This window comes from Montipora foliosa, chromosome 6 (genome assembly GCF_036669935.1).
Source record: "Montipora foliosa isolate CH-2021 chromosome 6, ASM3666993v2, whole genome shotgun sequence".
In the NCBI taxonomy this organism is placed as follows: Eukaryota; Metazoa; Cnidaria; class Anthozoa; order Scleractinia; family Acroporidae; genus Montipora; species Montipora foliosa.
The window spans coordinates 44314165-44339611 of record NC_090874.1 but is presented as its reverse complement, the minus strand read 5'-3'; the positions used below and the strand labels follow the sequence as shown (position 1 = coordinate 44339611).

Sequence of the window (25447 nt, the reverse complement as noted above, 5' to 3'; positions counted from 1 at the left end):
ATTGTTACATCCCCCTCCTCCATTGACTTACGAGATTTCTCACAGAAAGCATCATACTATTTATCACAAATTGACTTCGAAAGGTAAAGGAAATTGAGCCACGTATTAGCCATCAAAAACTGATAAATTCGTGGGTGACAAAAGCACTAATGATCCCACACATCCTTTGTAAAATTTCGAATTTTCAAAGCATCATTGCTCTGAGATTTTACGATGTACGCGTTCAAATTTTCACTGATAACAACTTTCGTAATGCACTTACAATATTCAATACTTTCTTCTCGGTTGATCGATAACAAAACGATAGCCTTGTGCTAATGAGGAAAAAATGTAAACAAATCTTCCCCTATTCGCCTTTGTCACACGGTGGCCATATTGTCCCGGGAGACACAAAAAGCTTTGTTTTACCACGCCAAGCCTCGCAGTGGAAACCATGGGGGTGAGGCTTGGCGTGGTAAAACAAAGCTTTTTTGGTCTCCCGGGACAAAATGGCCGCCGTGTGACAAGGGCGAATGTTGCAGCACTGGAAAAAAACCAATCGTGTCTCGCGCGTGCACATTTTCCCGCACTTTGTGTCGGCTACGTGTAATTACTTCGAGTTTTGATTGGTTTACTGGATTGTCTTCGTCCTTTTTGATTGGCCAAAGTAATTACTTTGGTTTTGGGTTTACGACACTCGATTGAAACTTGCTCTATACTGCAGCAATGAAATGCTAATTAAAGTATTTTATGAAACACAATGCTGGGTTTTGTCCTAAACATTGTGTTTAATGTCTGGGCGTAATTTTAGTCAACTGTAATACTACTGACACATCATGTTCATGGGCATTAACAATAGCATACCAAGGTAAAACATAGCCCCCCTTGAAAATGTGTTCACAGAGAGAAACTGGCATCAAGGACTACTCTAATTTTATCAGTATGAAGCTTGACAAATCACTCTTACCTACACACTGGACACTTCCAACTTCCTCTTTCACAGTTAAGTCTTAAATAAGACTCTAAATCAAAGCACTGGAAATCAAAATTACAACTATTAGTTTAAAACTCGATTCTTCCGATAGGTTTCCTCGTGGATATTTTGTCCAGAGGAAACCAATTTCATCTTAAGACACTATCAAAACAAAGCCACGTTTCTGGACTACACATACAAAACATTTACCTGAATGTGTTTGCAGTCATGGCCCCTGGCTGGGAGAGTTATTCTTCTGAAGGTGATTGGACACTTCAGAGAGACTTTGATAGCTGTTTGTTCGACACTGTCATCAGTGCCACCAGCAGCAGAAGAACATAATGAGAAATTCCTTTTTACTACAAAAAGTAAAGGGAAAAAAAACTTAAAATTAAGAAATCTGGAAGGCCTCGATTGTTTAGGAAGACATTTATCACAGTTATAAGGCATCATACTCCATGTATTTACAAATTGACTTTGAAGAGTAGTCGTCTTCGGCCTACATGTGAGAGGAATGACTTGACACAGGACCTTCCCGTGCATGGCTATCAACTACTCCAATGACTTGTCACTTTTTGAATGGCTCTGGTCCCTGCCATAAATCTGGGTAACGCGTAAGCCACAAAACAACTCCCTTTGACCTGAATTTCCCATAATTGATTAACGTCATGTCATGCAACAGAAAAACTGTTTTGACGTCTCCAAATGAATAAGAAAATTTTGTTTAGTCTTCGTTGGATAACACTCTCTTCAATCTACCTACATGCACATTTCTCCTCATCCAATATGCTATTATTATCACTGCAAAATTAATAGACCACAAAGGTACGTTTTTTTTTTAAAATTAAAATTGAAAGTTAAGTATTCTCCCTACTTTTCGTGATACAATGTTCAGCGGGTAGAAGCCTTTTCCGCAGCAAACTTTGTAAAACAGAGCTGACAGATGGTCTATGTACCAGTTGGAGGACGAACAGATGTGACTGGAAAGAGGAAAAAGGAGATGGTGTTTCAGAGATTTTGATAAGACTCATTACATTGACACAAACTGATGATAGTTTATACTCACACAGCAACATGCTGTCACTGTTATCTGAATGGTATTTCTACCAGGTTTGCACACATTCTTCAAATGAAGAGGTTTATGAGATGTCTTGTTATCTCCTTGCTGCAACATAAAGATCACACAAAGAACCCATTATTTTGACTGGTTAAGAATGGTTGCAACATGATTTTTTATTTTATTTTATACATACTTTTTATTATGCACCCTTAACTGCTCCGTCCAAGCTAACTTTTCCATTCTTTGGCAATCATTGTTTTCTTTTGTTTTTTCTGAACTTCATATCTTCCCAAATGGAAATTAGAGGTCAAACTATTAACTCGTTTAACCAAGTGTCCAGGTATATTATTGTAAGAACAAAAAAGTTATAGAATTATGTCCGATGAACCTCAAGTTGTAACGACGTCTACCCTTCTAAGTAACGTTAGATTTCTTCTCTTGGTTAAAGTGCAACTATGACCAAAAAATCACTTTTTCTTTGGATTTCAAAACTATGTCAAGACACCTGTTTATTTTAACTCAAATTTTCCTATTTATTGGTCCGCTATTACTAACTTTAAAATTTCGAGAAAGCTGGATTGAGAAGAAAATGCCTTTCTAGTTTAAGAATGCCATGTGTGTACACAGCTTAATCAATTATTATACAGCATGAGAGTTTCAGTCTTTCAGATTTTTTAACTCAGGTTTTGCATACATGTATTTAATAACTGCATAAACAAGCTAAAATTTTAACACAGTGAGCAATTTGACGTCACTTTTTCCAAGATACAACCATCTGAGGTGCAAACATACAGTTTTGAATGTGAGTAATGGCTGAGCCACCCTGGGAGAGGACTCTGCAGAAATTGTGTCAAGTCTTTTAAATCGCCCCATCCAATGTTTCTGGGCTAGTCATTCCCGTCAAACTGAAGTGACTTTTTAAATTTCTTTACTCAGTAATTTAACTGGTTAAGAGACAACAAAAAAAGATTTTGGCATAACTGTATGTACATGTACCTGTGGTTTCAAAAATTGGCATGCGCTCGAAGTATGATTCTTATTAGTTGTTTCCTGTTCAACTCACCCTCTCTATGATGAGTGGATTAGCATTCACACTAACAGTCACTGATGCTGGCCAGTTTGTATACATCTGTTTATCTTCATGATGATAACACTTAAACTGAAGCTCAAGATCAGGTCTAAAATAGTAGAACAACAAGTGTGAGAGAAAATTTTCAGAGTAAACTGAAAATTTAAGACAGGAAGGCCAGGAATGATGCACTTAAAAGTTAGTCATGCTATTGTTTGAGGTGGACACTTTTGGTTGCCCTTGGTGGGCCTTTTAAGAGACTGATTTTTTTTCTTGACTTGAACAAATAATTCCAAATGACATGGAATCTCAAAATTTGTTTGCAATGCAATCTGCTACCTGCAACTTACCTCATCATGAGTGTCTGATGGACAGAATCCCGAAGATGAAAAACATGGTTACTAACAGCTAAATTGTGCTCCAGTCGGAAGGGTGGAAGGACAATGCCATCTCGTACAGGAAACGTTAGCCTGATGACATCATTTTCACCTAATTAAATAAATAGGAATAATCAACAATTATTCTATGAGAATAACTGTTTTATTAAAAACTCCAGGATCAACGACTCTTCCATGTTGCCTCGGTCAATTCTGGTCCAAAACATCTTTTGTCGGCCATTTTTTCTCAGAGCTGCAAAAATGTTTTCAGCTCACTTTATTGCTGACACGTTCCTTGACCAAAATTAAGAACACCATGTATAATTATGAACTGATAGACTGTGTCCTGCAAGCAAATGAAAATGCTGGAAATCTGCTATTCGTAGCTCAGTTTTTAATAATACACGTAGGTAAGATAGTGTTTTTAGGAAAAAAAAAAAACCAGAACTCACAATTGGCCTTACCTATTAACAAAGACAAAAGACTCCCAGCTTACCATTTAACCTTGGAGGCTTGACATCCTCATAAGCCTGTGGTGATGCAGTATTGGGAACTACTTGTGGTTTTATATCATAGGAATTTGAAGGATTATTCCCTGGATCACTGATACTCATATAGGGACTTGGTATGGGTCCCGGTGTGACCGGCGGGGAGAGAGCATTTGCCATTGGTGAGCTCTGGTACTGAAGTTGACTTTTACGCCGTCTAGGCATTGCGCGACCTTGCTGTGAAATTTGAGACCCATACATTCCTGGTTGAGTCATCTGGTTCATTGATGGCATCTGTGAGGCTGGAGGCATTTGCGACATTTGACCCATAGGGCTCATTTGTGACATTTGATTCATAGCTCCCATGGGATTCATTTGACCCATTTGAGGTCCCATTGCTTGACTAATCTGCCCTGCTGGTTGGTTCATAGTGTTTCCTTGCATCATCTGCCCCATCTGTTGGTTTATCTGCGACATGGGACTGATGCTTTGAGAGTAAGGAGGAGGGGGCGCTGCTTGTGACGGGTAACCGCCCTGTGGTGGATAGCCTGATGACACCTGATAACTACCTTGCTGCTGGATAAAAATGCATCAAGTGGTAAGCTCAAAGTAAAATAAACAGCGCATGTTTGAATGATATTAATATGAAATTTAAAAGAGAAAAAAACTATGTATATGCAGATCAAAGCTTGTAAAAAACCCAACAGCTGGTTTCAAATTATGCTGATCTGCTGCCACACCCTTGGTACAATAAAATATTGTCCTCCAATCAGACTCAGAGGCTTCTGGGTTATTACAAAAATAATAGCCAACGCAATTTTCATTGACTACGCAGGTGCAGATGGCCACACATGTGTTATTAGAACAGTTTAGTGATAGTCCCTCCTTGGTTAAACAATTTTTTTTCTCTTGTTTTGTTGAGAAAGGGCCTACAGTTTATTGTGTTTATCCAGGAAGACTTAAAAAGTCCAACCATTTGCAGATGAAGATGTTAAGGACGCACTAAGTTCTCCTCAGTTATTTTATTACAATGAGTGCCGTTCTGGCTGGGGTTAGAACCCGTGACATCCTACATGGTATCTAATGCTCAAGCAAATACACAGCTTTTTTACTGTGCAATGGTGCACATGTTCTTACCCCATATGGTCCAGAATACTGTTGTTTATAATGCTGTTGCATTTGTTGCTGCTGCTGCTGCTGCTGTTGCTGTTGCAGTTGTTGTTGATGCTGCTGCTGCTGCCTACTTCTCATCACAAATTCCTGTATGTACTGTGCCCGACTCATGCCAGAGTTGGGTTTCTGCATACCCTGCTGAGCCCCATGTTGCTGCTGCTGCTGCTGCTGCTGAGAGAAAGGCTGTTGGTATTGAGGAAAACTATTGCTGCGTTGATAAGGGGGCGGTGGATGCTGTGGGTGATTCGCTTGATTTGGGGGATATGGGCTTTGGCCTGGAGGGAATCCATTATACTCTACAAAGATAAAAGAAAGATACATGTAATTGAAAATCTTAGCAGAAACAGTTTTCTCTTTTAAACAATTATGTTGACAAATAACAGGTGGGTGCTCAGACACAAAGAAGACTGCCCTGCCAAATAGAGAATCTGAAAGTCTCCTAAAAAAATAGAAGACAGGCACCACTCATAATGGACAACAGTGGAACTGGAGAACTATTTTTAGGGAAAAAAATACCTTTGGGTTCTACATGTACAAGAAGATACACAAACAAGACGCTTTCTTAAGCGTTTACTCGGAATACCATATGGTGCAGAAGTAGGGTGATACATTTTGGAAGAGGTAGTTTTTTAATTTACCAAGTACGGAAAAAAACAAGTAAATGTCTCTGTAGCCACTTGCTCATTTACAATAACGCAGATAATGTACCGGTGAACATCGCTTAACGTTTACAATTGCAAATAAATTCATCAGGGGGAAAGGAACCCCCTTTTAGACCGGGTCCATGGACCTGACCCGTATTTTTTTATTTAATTGCTTTTGTTTGCGTTTCATTTGCTGCAAAGTGTCCCCAAGCATCTAAATGAGCTTTTCAACCTTAGTAAAGACGATTTCGGCTAATTTGCTTCACTTTTCTTCCACACTAATAAAAAATTATTTGAACTTTAAATAAAATGTTATGCGCTCCAGGGAAGAACGAAAGTAGGCTGTGTGCAGACGCCCATTCTCCGAATTTACCGTTAGCAATCGTGTTTCTGAATAATTTTACAAAAATTAATGAGTGATCTACGGTCACCAAAATTTGCACGACTCATAATTTCTTTGGAGTTAAATTTGTAAATGGTCTGGATAGCATGTGTTACTAACATTTTAAAAAATACAACCACACTTTTGAATTTTCGGAACATGTTTCGATGTTTCAAACATCATCTTCAGCCATAGTGAGTGTAACATTAAAATTTTTACAAGATAATTCGTATATATATATAACTATCAATACAATGATTCTTTCTACATTAACTGTTCGTGAAAAACTATTCTTGTAATTAAGTCTTAATATGGGTAAGTGAAAACGGGTATCCAGCTGGAAAGGTTCCAGATTAACAGTGTTGTGAATGATGAGGCCGGTGACCTCCAGCTCTAGGTAGCTAACATGAAGATCGTGAAATTGCCTTTTTTGCCATCAAAAAAATGGGGGGTCGACTTATACACGGGCAAATATGGTATGTATAAAAACCACTGACACATCAGCACTCCTGTTGTTAATTCCAAGCACAATTGGCCACTTTGAGGTTGCACGGGAGACAGGGTTGAATTGTGGGACTGTTTTTGGGGATGCCTTTTTATCACTGCATGCATGGAGCAAAAACTAAGTTGCAAGAAAGCAATATACCAGGAGCTGAGCTTCCTAAACACCAGAATATTGTACAATAACCATTTTTAAATGTTGTACAATAGCAATTTTTAAATTATGGATTGCTTGCCAAGGTGCAAAAATGTCCGGAAAATGAAAAGATTTGATCAAAAGGTGGGTGGGAACATGTTACATACGATGTTTACTTGCTAACAGCGTAAGTTATGAAAGATTTAACCCAAAGTTAATTGTTATTGTACAAGAATATGGTACATGTATGACGATATACGAAAATATTTTTACTTTGCAGAGTAAACAACTGCATAAACAGTGGCTGGTCCCCAAAACAGTCCCACAATGCAATTCAATAAGACCCCACGCAACCTCAAAGTGGCCAATACATGTACAATGTAAGGTTTACAAAGTATAAGAGTGTAAGTGAGAAAGAGCTGAGAATAAAAATTAATGGTAAAAGTAATGTAAAAGGACTATCAAAATACTTCTTTTCTTTAGAGAAAAGGAAATTGGGGATTAGGATGACTTCTTAAGAATAATCAACCATTTTGCTGTAACACTTTTAAACAAGATTGTAAGTGTATGGTAAACCTTTGAGGGTCACATACATGTGTACAGATTCTTTCTCTTTTTAAAATTCAATGACAGCATGGAAATTTTTTCCAAAGACAAATTATTTCAAGATTAACTGACACACATTTTCAAGGAATCTTCCATCCTCTGCAAAGGTACATTTGTATGAAAAGTCAATTAGAACTTGTCAACGCTATTGTCTTGAGGCATGTTGCTTCTAATCAAAGTTACAATGTAGTTTACCGTATATGAATGAAATTTTCAAGAGGAAGGAGAAAGGAGCTCTGCTTCTTTGATACCACAAGTATAAACTACAGTTCTACATGTACATGTAATCTACCATCCCATTCTTCTTTTTACAGCCTAGGATCTGTGATCTGTGATCTTTCATCACCTCCCTTCTGATGTTTAATTTGTCTCGCAAGGAACTGAAGGTTCGTTCACCTTCATGAGGTATTAATAAGATTTGTTTCGGGATTTTTTGGGGGTTTAATTGGAGAGTTCAATGCTTTAAACTAAATCCCTTAATTTGGTCGTTTTCATACGGAAAGTAAAATTAAGTCAGCTTGTCACATCAAATTTTTGCATCTTCGTGTTGAAACAGCGCAACATGTATTTTTGTTCCCATACTGTACATCTCAAATGATTTTATTTTTTAAGCAAAAGACCACTCCAAATGTCGACAAAATCATTGTCCCCTGTGTTTTGGGTTCATGTCGTTAAAAGCTGCAAGACAGCTGAAAAGCCATTCAAAGAAGTCTGGCAATCGCGTGTTTACAACTGCTTGCCGGCGCGTTAAATTGTGGATTTTCATTACGCTTGTCATTGAAGTGTTTCAGGTGGCTTCAAAAGTTATCTTGTAACTTAGTTTACATGACATGACTATGCAATATGCAAAATTCCGAAAACATTCACTTTTTTGTGTTTAATAGGTCAAAAGCCGAACTTTGCATAGTCAGACGACGAGACTGTGTTTTATTTTGTGACATTACTTTTCGAATGCATCATTGAACCTTTTGTGATGCAAATGCTTCGGAAAGATAATGACTTTGGTCAGCACATTTCCGTTTGCGTTGAACACAAATAGAAACGCGTTGAAAGTTAAATGCAAACTACTTGAAGACTAGTTTGAAACCCACTTGGTGGTTCGCTTATCTCTGAGCAATACTGTATCATGTATTCCAATGAATAAATTTTTGTACATAAGCGTTACTTAGACAAAGAGTCTAACCACTTGCACCACTTGCAACTGCAATTACTAACCCATTTGTTGCTGATCCTGAAGTGCAGCAGTGGCTGTAGCAGTGGCCGTGGCTGTTGCTGTAGCAGCAGCTGCTGCAACTGCTGCTGCTGCAGCTGCAGCAGCTGGGTTTGCAGTTGCTTGTGGAAATGGAGATGCATTGGGTGGGACTGAATTCTGCTGGGAATAATAATGGTTACTTGCTGCGTTTACTGTAGGTGTGCCTCCTGGAGCTGCAGGATAGCTGTTTTGTCGTTGGAGGTACTGTGCCGCTGAAGGTGTTTCCTGAGAAAGCCTGCTTCCTGGTCTTGTTGGATAGCTACCTGTAGAAACAGACATAAAAAATATTGTTATCTACTCAGACCATTTAACAATCAATGACAAATTAAACGCAGACTTGGGTTCAGTACGTTCTGACTGCAAAATTACTTGCACAGAGGTTTTTCCCTCATTGCTTTTCAAAGTGTCCATGGGATACATGTACAATGTAAATACGCTTTACAAGTGTTCCCTTCTGTTTTAACAATTTAATTTGGGAAAAACAGAAATGGTGAGATGTTCAAGTTTTGTGGACAGAAAACACAGGCGACCCAAACTCATAAATTGAATGCTCAGTCAATGCAACGATTTGCTTCGTGACAACTGGCTTGTTCTCTAAGCATGTGGAGAATGTTTTCGGACTCTGGGCCTTGTTACCAATCTTCACCTGAGAGTGGACAAAAGGCTGACTCAAGCCGATTTTTCAGAATAAATTGTCCTGAATCGGGTAGTGATCACTGGCTTCAGAGGTTCTGAGTATCCAGCCTTGCATTCTTTCAATGAAGGATAGGAGCAAATTAATTTTCAAAAGTAGCCCAGAATGCCTCAAATCGACACAAGGTGGAGTAAAAGTAAGTTTATTTTATTTATTTTTGTTGCTGTAAAGTAGCAATAGCCAATTTTTTTTGGCATTTCATGTTTCCATTATAAACCCTACAAATCATTATGTTGACTGGGCATTAAGATTATGAGTCTGGGTAGCCTGTGGAGAAAAATATTATAATCTTGCAACTGATGGTTGTGAAGTGCGGTTTCGTGAAAGAAGTAACAAGGAATTAAATGGTGTTCAAAAGATTACTGATGGTAGAGGTAGCCCCTGCCAGTATTTCCTCCCTACCCAGGAAAACAAGAATGTCAATGATAAAGGTAGTTAAGATTTAAAAAATTTGTTAATGTACAAATTATCATCATATTATTGCAGTGATGTAAACGACTCTACTATTGAGGGCTTGTTAAAGTAATAATCATTATTAAAAGTACAATAACTATTATACATGTATTATTTTGATAATAATTATTAGAAATTTTACGTCACCTTGTTGAGCGTATGGTTTTGGATTTGCTGATGTTGAAAGATATGGATGTCCAACAGAGTTAACAGTGTTTGTGGTGGGAATTCCAGGATTGGAAGGATCATGTGTCATGTTCGCTGTTCCATTTGTCATGGATGATGTGACTCCCCATACAGTTGTCACCACAGACAGAGATGGTTGCTGCTGACCATGTCCCTGGGTGGTCTGTGGCCACATGACAGTTGATGCATCGCTGTGAAATGGAGAGCAGGAATCTGTGAAATGTTCAACCAGGCACTTATATCTACTACTCTTTAGGCCTGGTTCACATTATTTGACTCAAGCTGGACAGCTACCTTGACAGTCACAACAAATGCAAAAGAAATTCTCACCACTAATACAATAATATTGTTATACATGTATGAACTCAACATGCAAGGATGAGGTGCTTTTCGACAGAAACTGCTTCCCTGGATTGTCAAGTTGTCAAACTCGTTCGACCAACTTGCTGATGCAGTTTGCAGTAAAGATATGGGCTTATCATTTGGGCCATTTCACAGTATATTTCAAGCCCTTACACAAAATAAGCCCAAGTGCAAAGGAGTGACGACAAGTTTTGCTTTTCATGTGAATCAGTTGGAGGAGGCAGTGTGGCCAAGTGGTTAGGGCCCTGAAGAGCCCCTATGGGGAGTGGTCAACTAAGTATGTATTGTATTGTATTGTATTGTATTGTAAATTGTATTGTACTGTAATCAAATTTATGATGAGAAGAAAAAAATATCCCCAAGAAGAAACATTCACTAGGGTTAACAAACATCATCTCATTCACTACAATCACGACTATACTCAATTTCGACAATTTACATCCTAGCAGTAGTATGTATGGTGGGACAATAATTGCCACATGAGCCTAGTCTCCCATGGCTTGCTGGTGGCAGAGCAGGTTCAACTCCTGCATCTGTGAGACCGCATTGAAAAATAAATCTCTTCAAGAAAAACATCTTTAAGGCTAGCAGAAAAGCAACAATTTCAGCTCATGGCCCTGGTTCTGGAATCACAGGAGGTCAGAGTCAGGAACGTGAGTGCTCTTTGCACGCAATCATTCCAGTAGCCTTAAACTTTCTATCAAAACTACTTAATATCTGAAAATCTACATAAAACTATCAAAAATCATATAATAAACTATTATTAACAAATAAATGGATTTCTTCACTCTGATGAAACCTCAGCTACCAAATCTCTACATGTGGTAACAAAACATGTCTTACATGTACATGTACCCACTGACGCCACCAGTTTTTTTTGAAACCAAACCCATTGCTTTCTGTCTCTTTTCCTCAATAGAGATTTAGTAACGTCATTCACGCCAAAAAAGGAGAATTGTGTCACTTGTACATTTAAACAAAAAGCAACCTTTTGAATTTTAATAATAAAAACCCATTTAACTTTATCCCACACTACAGGGCTCGAAATTAACGAAAAAATCCAGTCGCATTTTGCGATAAGATACGAAAATTTAGTCGCAATTTCGCAAATTTTAGTCACAAAATCGCCGTGCTGCATTGTGTTGTCAGCGGGTTAACAAAAAAATATGAGCCCGCAATACTTGTGTGTAAAGAAACTACTGAAAATGGCGAATGATCAAAGGAATGGAGCTATGCACGTAAAATCGCAGCTAAATTACTCTACAATTACGCTATCTTCAGAGAAAATTCACAGCGAGAAACAAAATAATTTTGTCATTTATTTATTTATTTTAGCAAAAGTAGCAGCAAAGTGGCAACTGCTAACCCTTTTGTTTCGAAAGAGCGAAGGTGAAAAATTTAATCGCAAATGCGACTGTATTGGTCGCAACTTCGAACCCTGCAGTAAAGCCAAAAATCTTTGACCCTCCCAGAAAAAAAACTGAAACCCATAACTTTCAAAGTTTCTGTACACAAGCTCCTTTCCAAGGGTGTTGAATTATTATTTTAAAAGGGCATAGGATACTTTGAACTATTTAAAACACAATGTAAACCACCAAAGAGATACTAGAGTTAGTTAACAATTGTTTTCGGTTAAACACAGACAACAAAATGCTCCTCTGAGTCATATATCTGCTTTTACATATATTCTTCCAAAATTATCATTCATCCTGTTATGCATTTACAACTACAGCAGTAGCTAGAAATTCCAAGTGATCTATTAAAGTCAGAACGAGTGAGTGTGCTACACAGTATTGTTGAAAAATGATCTCAATCAATGGGGAGTCTTCAAAATTAATTACACACAACCAAAACACTGCAAAACAAGGGCAAATTTCACACAGAAGCAATGGAAGATAAGCATGTTGAACACAACAAAAATACATGTATTTCCTATTTCTCTGTTTCTCTGGAAAAATAATGTGCAAGTGATGGATCATCACTCAAAATTTAGTTTTCCATCATACACATGTCGTAGTATTACGTGTAAAAAACTTTCCTTGTGCTTGTAACAACTGTATGCATGCATATGCACTCTACATGACAATTATTGTATATTTGAAAGTTTTGGAAATACTCAAGAATACTAAGGAAGCTTAGATTATAGAGTCGTTCTTAGCACAACAATTACAGTTATTATTACCCTTCCCTTCTGCTCTTCAAACTTTTCTGTGCTTCATAACTCTTTGAACGTTGTTCATACACCAACATACATGTAAGCCTTGTTGAATGAAAAATGCTGTATTGATATGATCTTCAATAAACAAGGTGCTAGTCAGCTTTCATTATTGGATTTAGTTCCATGTTAAAATCCATGTAGGCATTCATGTACAGTTGATCATGTTATTGTAAGTGCATCTTTGTCCAGTCAAGTTCAATTGCAATGCTGAAGAACTTACATGTATTTTCCAAAACAAAGATGCCATCTGACTTTAAAGTTTTGAAATGGGTAGTATATGTCTATGTATCTGGCGGAAATAAAGACTGACAGCTTTTCCAATATATTTTCAATTACCAGCATCCTCAAAACGGTTATCAGTATTATTTCCTTTCAATACCACTATTGGCACATGCGGTTAAACTGAACACCTCTACATGCATGCATGTGTGGGTTTCAAGCCCTCAGAAGTCACGTGAACATTTTAAGATGTCTATAAACTGACACTTACATCTGACTGTTTTTTGCCTTTCTGCAAGAAAAAAGGTGCTTTTTAGATTTGATGCCTTTCCCAAGTCATTTTACAATGAAGAATTCAGGGGGTTACAAATATATATATTGGGTCCAAAAAAGGCTCAGAGCATATGCTTCAGGCTAAATTTTGGCTGTTGAGTAAAATTTGATAATTTTAGTTTAGCATTGTATTGTTTAAAAACACTTTAAGGTTGCTGTTAGTAGTCCAAGTGCAGAACATAAATGTTTAATGAATGTCATTGTTGATTAAGGTACAATTAAGTGGAGCATCATTGGCGAGTTTCTTGCCATACATTTACACCAATGGGACATTAAATTAAGTGATGGTATTAAGCCACTTAATAGTGTGTATGTGTTAGCAATTAAGGCCAAATTGGTGTAATAACTTAAACAAGCTTTTTCTAAAATCACTTCACACTTGCAAGATAGATTCGCAACCACTAAAAGGATAATTATTTGATAATTATTTGGCTTGATTCCCTTTAGAAACAGCACAGAAAATGCATTTCACAAGCAACCAGAAATGCACAGTAACTTTCCAAACTTTCCTGCTCTAATAGTGCAAACCTAAACTGCTGGAGAATAAATAATTATAATTTTCACATTATATAGTAGTACTGTATTTACCACAACTGATTTTTTAACCAATATCAATTATATTTTACAGAGGAACTTACCAGATGTCAAACTATATCAGAGCTAAAAATGTACAACAAATCAATAGCAAGAAATATTGGTTTGTGCAAAGACTTGTCGTCCAACGTCTGATCAATTTGCATATTAACTAATATTCTCCAAAGTTAAAAGAGTTTCTGATCATCATCCTGCCTCTACAGGTAACAATAACTAAATGATCTTGGATGACAGCTTACATGTGCAGTTAGATCATGAGTTAAATTATCAGATTAAAGCCCATAAATTCATAAGGCTTAAGATAACATCCTATCCTTCCTTGCTATGATCATGTGACATGCGCATGCTGATTATGTACTTAACATGTTTCCAAGATCATGTCAATTTGAACAAGTTATTTCTTTTGCATAAAACAATGACTTTTCACCACCTTTAAGTTGCAGGATTCTCCTAAATGAAATATGCACCTATTAAGATTAAGATAATTTTCATCACGTTTAAACAATGAAAAATAATTAGTTCAAAAGAACACAGCAATCTTTTTTCTGTGCCCAATGGCTTAAGTCTTCTTGTGTCCACTTTGGCAATCCACACAACAGCTACCACAAACACCAACTTGTTAGTCTATTAAACTGCACACCATGCTGTTGCTGTGGCTGCAAAGGAGTGCATTAGATTTTCGTTGAAAATGCAAACTACATGCAAGACAATCATTCTATGATAATTCCAATTACCGGCCTTCATGAGAAAAAGGAAATATACCAATGTGGTTGATAAAGATTGTTTTATTACAAGAAAAAATGAAACAGTTCATCACAAATTGGTGCACAACCAGTGGCACAAGTTTATGGCTTACTTAAATTTACATTAAAGAGAGAACAAGAAAGAGTCTTGACAGCAATGAATTCACAACAACACAATCTAATACAGGCTCATGAACAAAAGAAATTGTGAAACATTAAACATACTTGTTGGCAAGCTGGTTTAACTGATTCATTGGATTCAGCTGGTTCATTTGTGTGAGCTTGTTAGCTGGGCCACCATGGTATCCTCCTGTCTTCTGTGTATCATTCCTTTGCTTCTGGTGTCGTAACAAAAGAAGCCTGCCAAGGTCTTCACACCAGACACCTAACATACCTGAAAATATTGATCACACAATTAATATTGTGCCAATATATTATGCTGAGTGTTTGCACAGAATTAAATATAAATAATGTCTTTTTGGGCTAATTACCCTGTTCAGCTGAATAGGTTCTTTTTCTAAGCAGATCAAGCCAGAGTTATCATTGTATTTCAAATTAAATAAAGGTCTTGGAAAATGCAACAGTTTGTGTAGGAATAGTCCAAATGACACACTTTGCCAACAAAACAAAGATGTCGATTTCCACTGGCAACCCTGCAATTTAAGCCTAAAAACATCCCATTTTCATAAATATTTTTAAAGTTACAAGTGGGCAGTACTATCATGCTAATTTTTTTTTTTTCACTTTCAAGGCAAAATCTTAACGACACTTTAAAGAGTGTTGATGCACTCAATACTTAACACCTTTCAAGTGAAAAGTACACGCACTGGTTAGATTAGCTAAGCTAAACGTAAATACAACATACTGCAAGCAAATATCAACCAAATCACAAGTTTGATCTCTTGTGTAATACGTTTAGTTGCTGAGATATTCTTGAACTTGAATACAAGATGACGTAATGATCATGCATGACTTTGGTTGGGTTGCCTTCAATTCTGTAATTTTCGTCAATTTAAGCATTCTTTAAATATTAGAACATTACAACGTAGTTTGAAAATTTTCAGTAATTTGCCAAAATAAACAGTTTTGTGTTTCATGGCTGGACTGGAACAATCATGTTGAAGCTATTGGCAAGTTAAAATTATGAAATATGAAATAATAATATGAAACTGGTCTATTCCCTAGACCTCTTTGTGATGGACAAATTTTAACAGACTGAACATTGCATTTTATCTGAAGTCCTGAGAACACTAATTATTTCACAATTGAAAGTTTTCAGACAAACTCTGATGTGGATATGCAACGTTCAAGTTTGGAGTTTCTTGTCACTATAATTCACAAAATCCAAGAGATTTCAACTCATCAATAATTAACCCAATCACCCCTAAACCGGCCATACTTGTTGTTTTACTCTGTCTAACGCCAGTCGATTTTACTCGTCAATGGGAAACCCCCCGGAGTCGATGGGTTAAACTAATTATTAAACAGTGTAATGGAAGGAGGCAGCAGAGGGAAATCATTAATCTTCTGTCTTATAATCATTCAACCAACAACTTACAGATATTAAAGTTTATTGCTTTGGTTCATGGGATCGGTATCATGTTTTAAACATCAGAAAAATATGCAGAAAAATAATCGAAAAACAGTAGAAAGTGAAGTGTACTTTTAACTGTTCATACAATGTAACGATTGATAGAGTCAGCAAGCCTATGAGCAGAGCTCCCAGTTATTCACATATTCTTGCAATAAGATAACCTGGCTTGAGCCTTTAGTCCAATCAAAACCCAGCACCTGGTCAGCGGTCGACTTTAAAAAAAAAGAAATGCTGACCTCGAAGAGCTCTAAACATGATAAGGTCAGCAGATACCTTGTTTTAACAGGTGTCAATTGACCATAACGTGGATGTTCAATATCAAATATGTGCACTGTAAACTAGCTGGAGTACAGCCACCTCAATAAACTCTAAACTTGAGCCTTCAGTATAGTCTCCAGATACTGGTCAAATTGGCAAACGTGGACCGTATAACCATGGGTCGCTTCACTCCAAAGTTTGCTGAGCTGCACCAGCAGATACTGGTCAGGAGTGGTTTACCGAACAAAGAGAACAAGGTGAGTAATTCTTTGATTTAAATAACAATTGCTTGAACCACTCGTGTTGAAATTGTTAAATTGCACATGAGTTTGTTTCCAGTGCGTGGGAACAGACGCTTCCAATTGGTCAGTTTGAGATGTTGTGATAACTAATTAACAGTGCCTGTCAAAACTAAGTAAAGAATCTGCGCAGCTTGAATGTTACTCTCACATGTATTTTCATTTGTTTTAATAGGTTTTGCCGTTAATGGATTATGCAGTTTCACCCCTTTGTCATACATTTGTTACCCCTTGTCTCGCATCAACATGGACGAGACGCTGATGCGCTTCAAACTCCCCTCATCGCGTTTCCTCGAGGTTCTCCAGCAGCCAATAAACTTCCAGCCAACTTCCAGCCAAGACCAAATTTCTCCTAGACTATGACCACTGACCACATGTATTTGGCCACCATTACTGTTGAACCCTGGAAACAAACGGCTGAAACCCTTACAACAACACTAAACAGAGCACATAATTATAGCATGAAAATTACGAAGAAACTCACTTGCTGATTTTGAAGTGAATTTGTCCCTATGTGCAGAACAAACAGCTAGAAGTCTATAGCCTAAAGGGAAAGAGATCAGGTACGGCAATAAAAATGATCATTAGTAAGAAAACCTATGCTTTCCAGTTAGTTTAATTGCTTTCTGTCTATTCACCTTAGCCATAGACTGGGAGCCCTCACATGAAAAGTGTGTTATTTGTTTTACAGGATCTTTGCCTTTGCCTTAAGAATAATTTATTATTCCAATGTTTTGAGAATCAAAATGATTTCAACTTTCAAAGTTGCATAACTGTTGCTGTCAGATGCCCCTCTCACTCCTGTTATAATATACAAGTAAACTACATTGTGTGATTGAATAGCTTTTCAGTTGATGAAAGTCCACCAAAAAAAACTATTCTTCCTGGTTATCAAAAACTCTGGAATCTCTGCTCCGCACTACTTATGGGAGAAGGGTAGGAGGGGGGAGGAGGGAAGTGGGGTGGGGGGCTGTAACTCTTTGCCGAATTAAAGAAAGAATCTCCAGATTTAACAACCTCAATATCCAATCAAAAATTACGTAAAGATACATGTATCCCTCAACCCACTTACACCTAGGAGTGAGACTTTGGCCCTGTTTACAAGCAGGTACATTGTGTAGGGTAACCCTACTGCTAGGGTTACCTACCCTAGCAGGAAGGTCAAAGGCCCGGGGTTTACAAGCAAAAGGGTTACCCTAGCACCAGGGGTAACCCTAGCTTCTAGGGTTACCCACCCTCCTTGTAAACAGGGCCTTAATTAACCCTTTGACGTCCAAACCGGCCGTCAGACGATTTTACTCGTCAATGGGAAACCCTGGGAGTTAATGGCTTAATAGATTTTACCTTGTTTAACACCAGACAATTTTACTTATCAATGATGGGCAGTTAGGCATCAATGGGTTAAGATCTCCAGCAAAATAACACCTCACTGGTGTACCTATTCAGCAAGCAAAACTCTGTCCTGATAGTCATGAAATTACATTTTAAAACGAAATGATGTTTACCTAAATCCAAATCGTAGCCTGGGTTTGCTGCAACTTGACTCACAACCTTAAAAGCAAACGAAAAGTCTGAGGCAGTTCAAGATCTAAGTTCACTACCACAAAACAAGACAACATGTTAAAGAATGAATTGGCGGTGGTTTTTCAATGTAGAAGTACATTGTGTACTGTATCAAGACACTATCTTGGAAATCTTGAGACAAATTCAAGAGCTACATGTACATGTGTGAGAAGTCGTTAAAAGTACAATTATTATAAGTTACAACTAACCGTGAGGCACCCCATCAAGTTACTTTCAAAGGCTCTTTGAAAAGCTCGCACATCCCCACACCACTCCAACAGTTCTCTGGCAGATGTCTGAAACCCCTGTGGTGTGGACAGGTGCTGTTTGATGCACTGAAGTCTTTCATTGGTTTGCTGAATATGACGCTCCATGCTTAGGCTCATTCCAGCACCTAGGAAACCATATTTATTTTAAATTTTCTCAACAAAAATTACAGGGATAGCTATGAAGAATAAGTTAAAATTAAGAAATTAACTAGTACAGTAAAGAATTTCTAGATAATAATGTCCTAGCTATCATAAACAAGCCGCTTCACACTAACTGTTAAATTAATAATCAAAAGTATCCTGTGGTAAGATCATGGAGTAAGTACATGTAAGATGCTGAACAGAAGACATGTACCAAACACCGAAATATCATGTGACATATTGAACGTCCTTCGTTGGTAGCCGAATAAGAGCATTTAACGAATGAATGAATGCGCCTGCTGCCTTAACAACCACTTAATGCATGCATGAATGTGCCTGGTGAACTTGAGACGATCAGAAATCGATTACAAATTTTCCATTCATGTTTATGCCTGACAGCCTGATTCGCCAACCATCCTGATAGCTCTCCACAAGCTAAAACGGAAAGAGGGTGGAAAAGGGCCAAAAGGAAATGACACTCTGCTATGATAAAGTGAATTTTCTGGCATAAAGGCACTTCACCTGAGGTTCACAGCAAATTAATCAACTCTAGCTTGAAACAGCTCTGCTTGTCACTTTGCAGAGATGTTTTCTACATCTATGGCAGTTTTTACAACACTGATTTTACAAAAGATCTGTTCCTAAAACAGTTGGTACTGCCTTCCTCTTTAAAAAAGAAGTTAAAATAGGATTCAGACACAAAAGCCATCAGGCAATAATTGTTTACCATTTGTGCTCATTAGCCCTACCAGCTTCGTGAGCATGCATGGTAAAATTGCCACAACAAAATTGTTCATATTTAGTTGGTCTAATTAACATTAAACAAAATAATATTTTAAGCCATTAATAGATCCCCCTAATGAATACTGTATCAACAAACAATAAGAGGTCAGCAAGTTCCAAGAATCCCAGTAACCATAATAAAAGGCAAACAGGAAAATATTTAAAGTGTAACATGATACAACATTATGAGCCAGCACAAGAGGAAAATATCACCTAAACAAAACTTACTCATGTCTAAACATCTGATAAACAATGACAATTATTCTTTCAATACACTTAATCTCTTGGAACATCATAATTAAACAGTTTAAGCTGGCATAATCACAAAGGAAATCTATTGTGCAGGACAATTGAACACGCAATTGCAAAACGAGTCCTATGCCATTTCTAAAACTTAGGGAACACAGCTTAATGCAGCCTCTACATAACTTTAACTGCCATAGTGATTGTTTTTAAATGTCAAGTTCCAAAGCTGACAACAAAAACATAAAATCATGTACAAACTATTAAGTTAGTCACAAGCGCTACACACTGTAAATTCAAACAAAGGCCACATTGCCAAGCATAGGGTTCACCACAGTTAAAGAAAAGAAATTGAAAATGGCTTCTCAAACCACTCCTAGGACAGCATCAAACTCCAGCTGGCATGCAATGTCAATATCTACCTTAAGAAAAGAAATGCAAGCACTTAATCCTTAGACAAGCATGTCAGAGTCTCTGCAAATTTGCATGAAAATTGTCAAAGTGCACAAACTATGAAAAATTATGCAAATAAAGCCCAACAAGCTGGATTATAGTGGGAGCAAGAAATGCAAAACCAAACAATGTTTGTCACAAAACAAAGCAAGGGAAGAGGCTTTTGGAACTACCACAATTTCATTCACCTGCATGAGATGTTAATTTGTCAATCAACCCCAATCTTTCACTTAAACTGAGCCAAACAGGAAATAGGTAGAGACAGAACAGAAAATAACACATGGTCTTTGTTATCCACTGGTCTTGAATAATTCACTGGCCACAAGCCGGTTATTGTCTTTGGACTGCCTTCGCGACTTGGCTTTGACAGACAGGACTGCAACTGAGAGCTTGCTTTTTCTCTCTTTACCACTTTCAAACACTTAGAAACGTCCTTAGGTAATGGTTGAACTAGCAGAGTTAATGTAAAATACTGTATACAAAAAAATAAATTAAAACAATTTACTTCCCTTTCAGTGTTCAATTCCCTGGAAACCAAACAAATAATATCATGATCCATTGTGAGTTCAGGCTTTGTATGTAAATTTAGCTTTGAATCTGAGTCACAAAAAAGCCTACAACTGCTCATTTGTCATCTTTTGAGCCTAAAGTCACCATTGTGGCATCAACTTAAAAAACGTCTATTCCTTCAGTGTACATGTACATGTAAGTAGGAAGAGACACAAGAATTATTTCTCTGTTAAGAACATACTTTTTTCACAACCATAAGTTTTGAAAGAACACTTTTACTTCATTTGAAGTTTAATGAAAGCTGTTTACATACCCATGAATGAATTTAATAGTACATGCAGCTGACCTTGCTGCAAAACACTATGAACAACAAAGTCTCCAAATGAAAATATAACTTAGCCTTGGAAGAATTTGCCAAAATGTAATAAGATCATTTTAAATTAAGGCAACAAAATAAACTTTTATCAGTTATGGTTTCCATCTACATTGTACTGTGCATAATGAGGATGACAATGAATACGAAATGAAGTGTCATGTCTTCAGTGTTGTTGACTCCGCCTTTATATAACAGCAAAACCCATTTACCAATTTGAAAGCGAAATTTTATGTTTATAATCAAAACACCTAGTCTTTGCATCACACATACGGACAACTGGTGTTCTTTAAGTGTTGGGCAGTCCAGTGCACCCACTTGTAATTTTGACATTGACCGAAACAATTTTTTAACTCACAGTTAAAAATAAGTGGCTACTATCCTTCTGTAGCCAGCTTCAAAAGTTCTTCAAAATCCATCCAAATGACAGCCTTAGCTACATGTATGTTTAATACATCATCAGTAAGGTTAATTTCAAAAAGTCTCTTATTTTAGGAATTTACATATAATTTTATTACCTTAGATTTGCTCTTAGAATAAACAGTAATAATTCACTTTTTTCCTTCTGTTATAGAAAAAAAAATTGCTGGCTTACATGTGTAAATCTTCTTATGACAGCCTGGAACAGTGAGAAAAATATTTTCCAAGACAATTTTAAGTTATTGGCTCAACATTTTGACATTAACATCACTGGTTTCAATTTTAAATGATGGTATTGACTTTCAGTTAAATTTATTTAGGTCAACAATTTTTAATGTAGCAATTCATGTTTACTGTACAACTACATGTAGTAGTTTTGAAAATCTTATAAGGTTTATATCAAACTTAATTTGAAATTAATAAAGATTAATTATGTCAAAAGCAAAAGTGAAATTACTGTTCTGGGTGAGATGCTGGGCATCTAGCGGTTGACTCTGTACTGTTGCTGTTCCGTAGAAAAGACCATCATCCAAATCACCCATAGCCTTGCCATTAAAATCGCCCAGGCCGCTCAGAGGAAAATCTCCCATGATGAACACTTGGAATTGAGGAAATACAACAGAGAGGTATGTCGTCCAGGTGTAACCAAAGCTTGCTAAAACACCACTGTGTTATGAGCTTTGGGAGAGAGCTAACAGAGTAAGGAAAACACTTGGTTAGATTTAAAATTTTCATGCTTTAAGAGTTTCAGCAATAAATAATTGATCGCTTTAAGTTTTTAGTTTGTGAAAGGATTTATCCCAGCTTCTAAAATAAGTAATGAAGAAATTTTAACAGTTTATTTCCTTACCCCCAAAGGGAATGTTTTCTTTGTAAATTTATCATCTGCTACTGAGTTCTTTTTTTATTATTTTTGTTTATTTTTTAAATGCATTGGGTTCAAGTATTGAACCAAGTCCTAGACAGGACATTAAGATTTAATAACCAGAAGCCCAAGTCCTTGTTTGCAAATTCTGCTTCTTTAAATCTGATTAGTGAAGATATCTTCTTGTCAAACCAGTGCAGGTACAATGATCAGAGCAACCACCTGTGAAAACACCAATCCAGCACCTTGAAATCAACAAGTCACACCACAGAGACAATAAATACACACCACCCATCACTACAGGCATGTCAAAAAACCTGCAAACACTGAATACCACACAAAGTCTTATGATAACTTTGATCTTTTAAGGGGTTTGGTTCTTACCGATGCGTGAAAACCTATTATACATTAGGTGTTTACTCAGCTGTGCCGTGTGCTGTTCATTCTCCAAAGAAGCATAGCACAATACCTGCTGTAACCCACAACTCAAACTCCCACACCATATAACCAACATGACTGTCACACCCTCAAGCCACTCAGTGTCTACAACTGTACTTGATAAGAATCAGCATGGGAGCCAAGCTGAAATCGTGAAAAGGTAATTTATTGAGCAATAAGACTCAAGGACTGCATTATATAATGCACCAGAACAACCACAACAAAATTATAAAACTACACTCTTCTTTCCTGGTCTTACCCAGTACCGGTAAGTCTATTAAAGATGCTGTATGGATAATAACTACTCAGCTCGTCTAGTTTGTTTCCATTCTAAGTAGGTTTTTTGATGGATGCCGAAGGAATGAAGAGTTTGGGTGAAGCTACATGTATATTAAAGGCGTTGTTCAAGGATCGTGCACATGCGTTTATGGGACATCAGTCGAAGAGTGTAGGATGTCTTGTAAGATACATGTTTTGCTGATACAGAAACAAACCTAACTTTTATTTAAAGCTAACCTTCTAGCCCTAATTAGACCTAAACAAGAGTTTTTAGGCCTTAGGTTAGCTTCAATGAATGTTTAGGTTTGTTTCTGTATTGGTAAAACATGTAGCTTACATGAAGTGCCACACTCTTTGACCTGCTATCCCATAAACGTGTGTGCTCAATCCTCGATCAATGGCTTCGATAAAGCTTCAACCGAAGAGTTTGGCATTCTCCACATGGAGGACTGGGAAGACAAAGAAGCCTGCTTATTCATGCTTTCGAAGCTCATGTGACTGAAAGCATGAACGTAGCATTCGCAGAGAAAACACCAATAATTATTTGCCGGTAATGCTTGGCGGAATGACTTCAGTTTTGCCGCCCCTTAATTAATGTTTCTTTAAATAAACTATTTAAAGATAGGGTTAGGATGGCAGATGGAATCGATGGCCACCAAAAGAATCCTTCGGAAGAAATCATCCTTTGTGGATCACTGCTGCATTGCAGCATAATATCCTGAAGAGATGATTGAGTTGTATTTTGTCAAGTATGGAGTAATAAACAACCTTGATGATACACAAGATGATCTTGTGGACAGACAACAAGATGAATGTGTCAATGACGAATCTTGTGCGAGAGAGCAGCTCAAGAGGACTGTTTGATTGTGACTACGAGTTAGAGTTTGCATAAAGGTTTCAGTTTTTAAACAGTTTACATAGGCTTACTTAATTTACTGTTGCAAGTAGCGGAACAAATTTTCTTATCCAGAAAAGGGTTTTCTTCACACAAGTTTTGAACAATTCCTCTGTTTTCTGCTTCAACTTTTCTTTTTCAAAATGCAGTTCAAAATTGGGGTGCATATTATACAGGTACACGTGTTATACATGGGTAAATACGGTATATTACCTTGTAATAATTGTCTCCATTATCTCTGGCAAATAAAAAATGCTTGTTATTGTTGTTGATAAATCTATCCCTTTGCCTTCTTTTCTCAGAACAGAATTCCAAGAAATACATGTAGCTTGCTTTCTTTACAGCTGTACATGTATTTCCATTAATGGAGGGGACATACTGTACATGTAGTTTTGAATGCTTAAACATGAACAATCAAAAAACACTGATTAACCAATAAAAAAAATTAGGCTTAACTTACTGCAGGTTGTAATGTCAACTCATCTTTAAGAGCATTGAGGAGAATTTTTCTCTGAAACCATTTACTGTAGGGTTGTGATCTCATCAAAATTCTTGAATGACGCCAAATTTCTCACAATTGACAGCTCAGTCGAATTATTTTTTTATGGCTCTAACTCCAGAAACAGTGATTTTAAGGCCAATGTTGACCCATTGACTCCTGGGAGTGAGACAGTAAACAGACTTAATTCTGTCTAATGCCAGACGATTTTACTCGTCAACCGGGAGTCAATGGGCAAAACCAAGAAAACCACATTCACTCTATGCTCTTGCACAAAACGAGAGCACACAAAACCACTAGGCCTAAGGTTAATACAGAAAGTATCCTAAACAGGTATAAAAGCCAATCTTAGGCCTAATTAGGCCTAAACAAAAGTTTTAAGATGGTTCTCGGGACGTTTTCTGTGCTCTTGTTTTGTGCGAGGCTTACACCACGTAGTAGCCCAATGTATTGTCATGTCACAAAAGACACATTGAGTAAGTTTCACCTTTAAAACTGAGACCACATTTTGATTACATCTGCTCTAGTTAATTTTGATGTGATTTGCTTTAATTTGATTTACAGTGACCCCAAAATAGACCACTTGCCCTTGACTTCTTGGGATACAATGCATTATTATCTGACAGGGCTTCTGATAGGATGCAGAAAAGAAATTAAAGATTATGCGGAAATTTGCGGCCATATTATGCGTAAACATGCGTTGATTATGCAGAAATTTAAACATTTATAGAACTAATAATTAGGCAGGCCTGTCCAATGTACATGTATTTTGCTTCTCGTCATGAATTTTGTTTCAATTTGCAGATGGAGCAAAATTGTGATGTGGTTGAACCACGATCCATTCCCTCAATCATTCATCATTTTCAGCGGTTTTTTACACATACGTATTGTGGGCTCCTACTTTGTTTTGTACAACTTCATCACAATGATTGTCGCTACTTTTACAAATGATGCAATTTAATTTGCTACTATAACTTGTGGCTAAATTTCCATACCTTGTTGCATCTTTTTTTTTAAATTTTGAGCCTAGGGTATGTTATGAAAACGGTTTAATTAACTAGAGTCCAGGTTCATTGCCGAAAAATGTGTGGAAACTGCTTAAGAACTTTCACCTTGCGAACG

The 25447-nt window shown here is 37.1% G+C and overlaps 1 protein-coding gene across 22 annotated transcripts in view; it reads right to left on the bottom strand.

Annotated features, from left to right (window-relative positions):
- The window catches only part of LOC138007451 (zinc finger MIZ domain-containing protein 1-like), a 56764-nt gene that overhangs the window by 6989 nt on the left and 24328 nt on the right, over positions 1-25447 (bottom strand). For 7 of the 22 annotated variants that reach the window (XM_068854368.1, XM_068854369.1, XM_068854370.1 and 4 more), the window contains 14 exons: positions 18367-18551; positions 18100-18145; positions 17079-17138; positions 14669-14837; positions 9935-10164; positions 8604-8903; positions 5084-5415; positions 3955-4519; positions 3432-3570; positions 3076-3190; positions 2019-2117; positions 1827-1932; positions 1163-1311; positions 947-1014 (listed from right to left, as the gene is read on the bottom strand). In XM_068854368.1, the coding sequence (XP_068710469.1) occupies positions 947-1014; positions 1163-1311; positions 1827-1932; positions 2019-2117; positions 3076-3190; positions 3432-3570; positions 3955-4519; positions 5084-5415; positions 8604-8903; positions 9935-10164; positions 14669-14837; positions 17079-17138; positions 18100-18145; positions 18367-18551 (2563 nt within the window). Of the gene's footprint in view, positions 1-946; positions 1015-1162; positions 1312-1826; positions 1933-2018; positions 2118-3075; positions 3191-3431; positions 3571-3954; positions 4523-5083; positions 5416-8603; positions 8904-9934; positions 10165-13044; positions 13066-14668; positions 14838-17078; positions 17139-18099; positions 18146-18366; positions 18552-21806; positions 22041-25447 lie in introns of all 22 variants that reach the window. The other 15 variants (XM_068854361.1, XM_068854363.1, XM_068854362.1 and 12 more) reach the window with 7 other exon arrangements.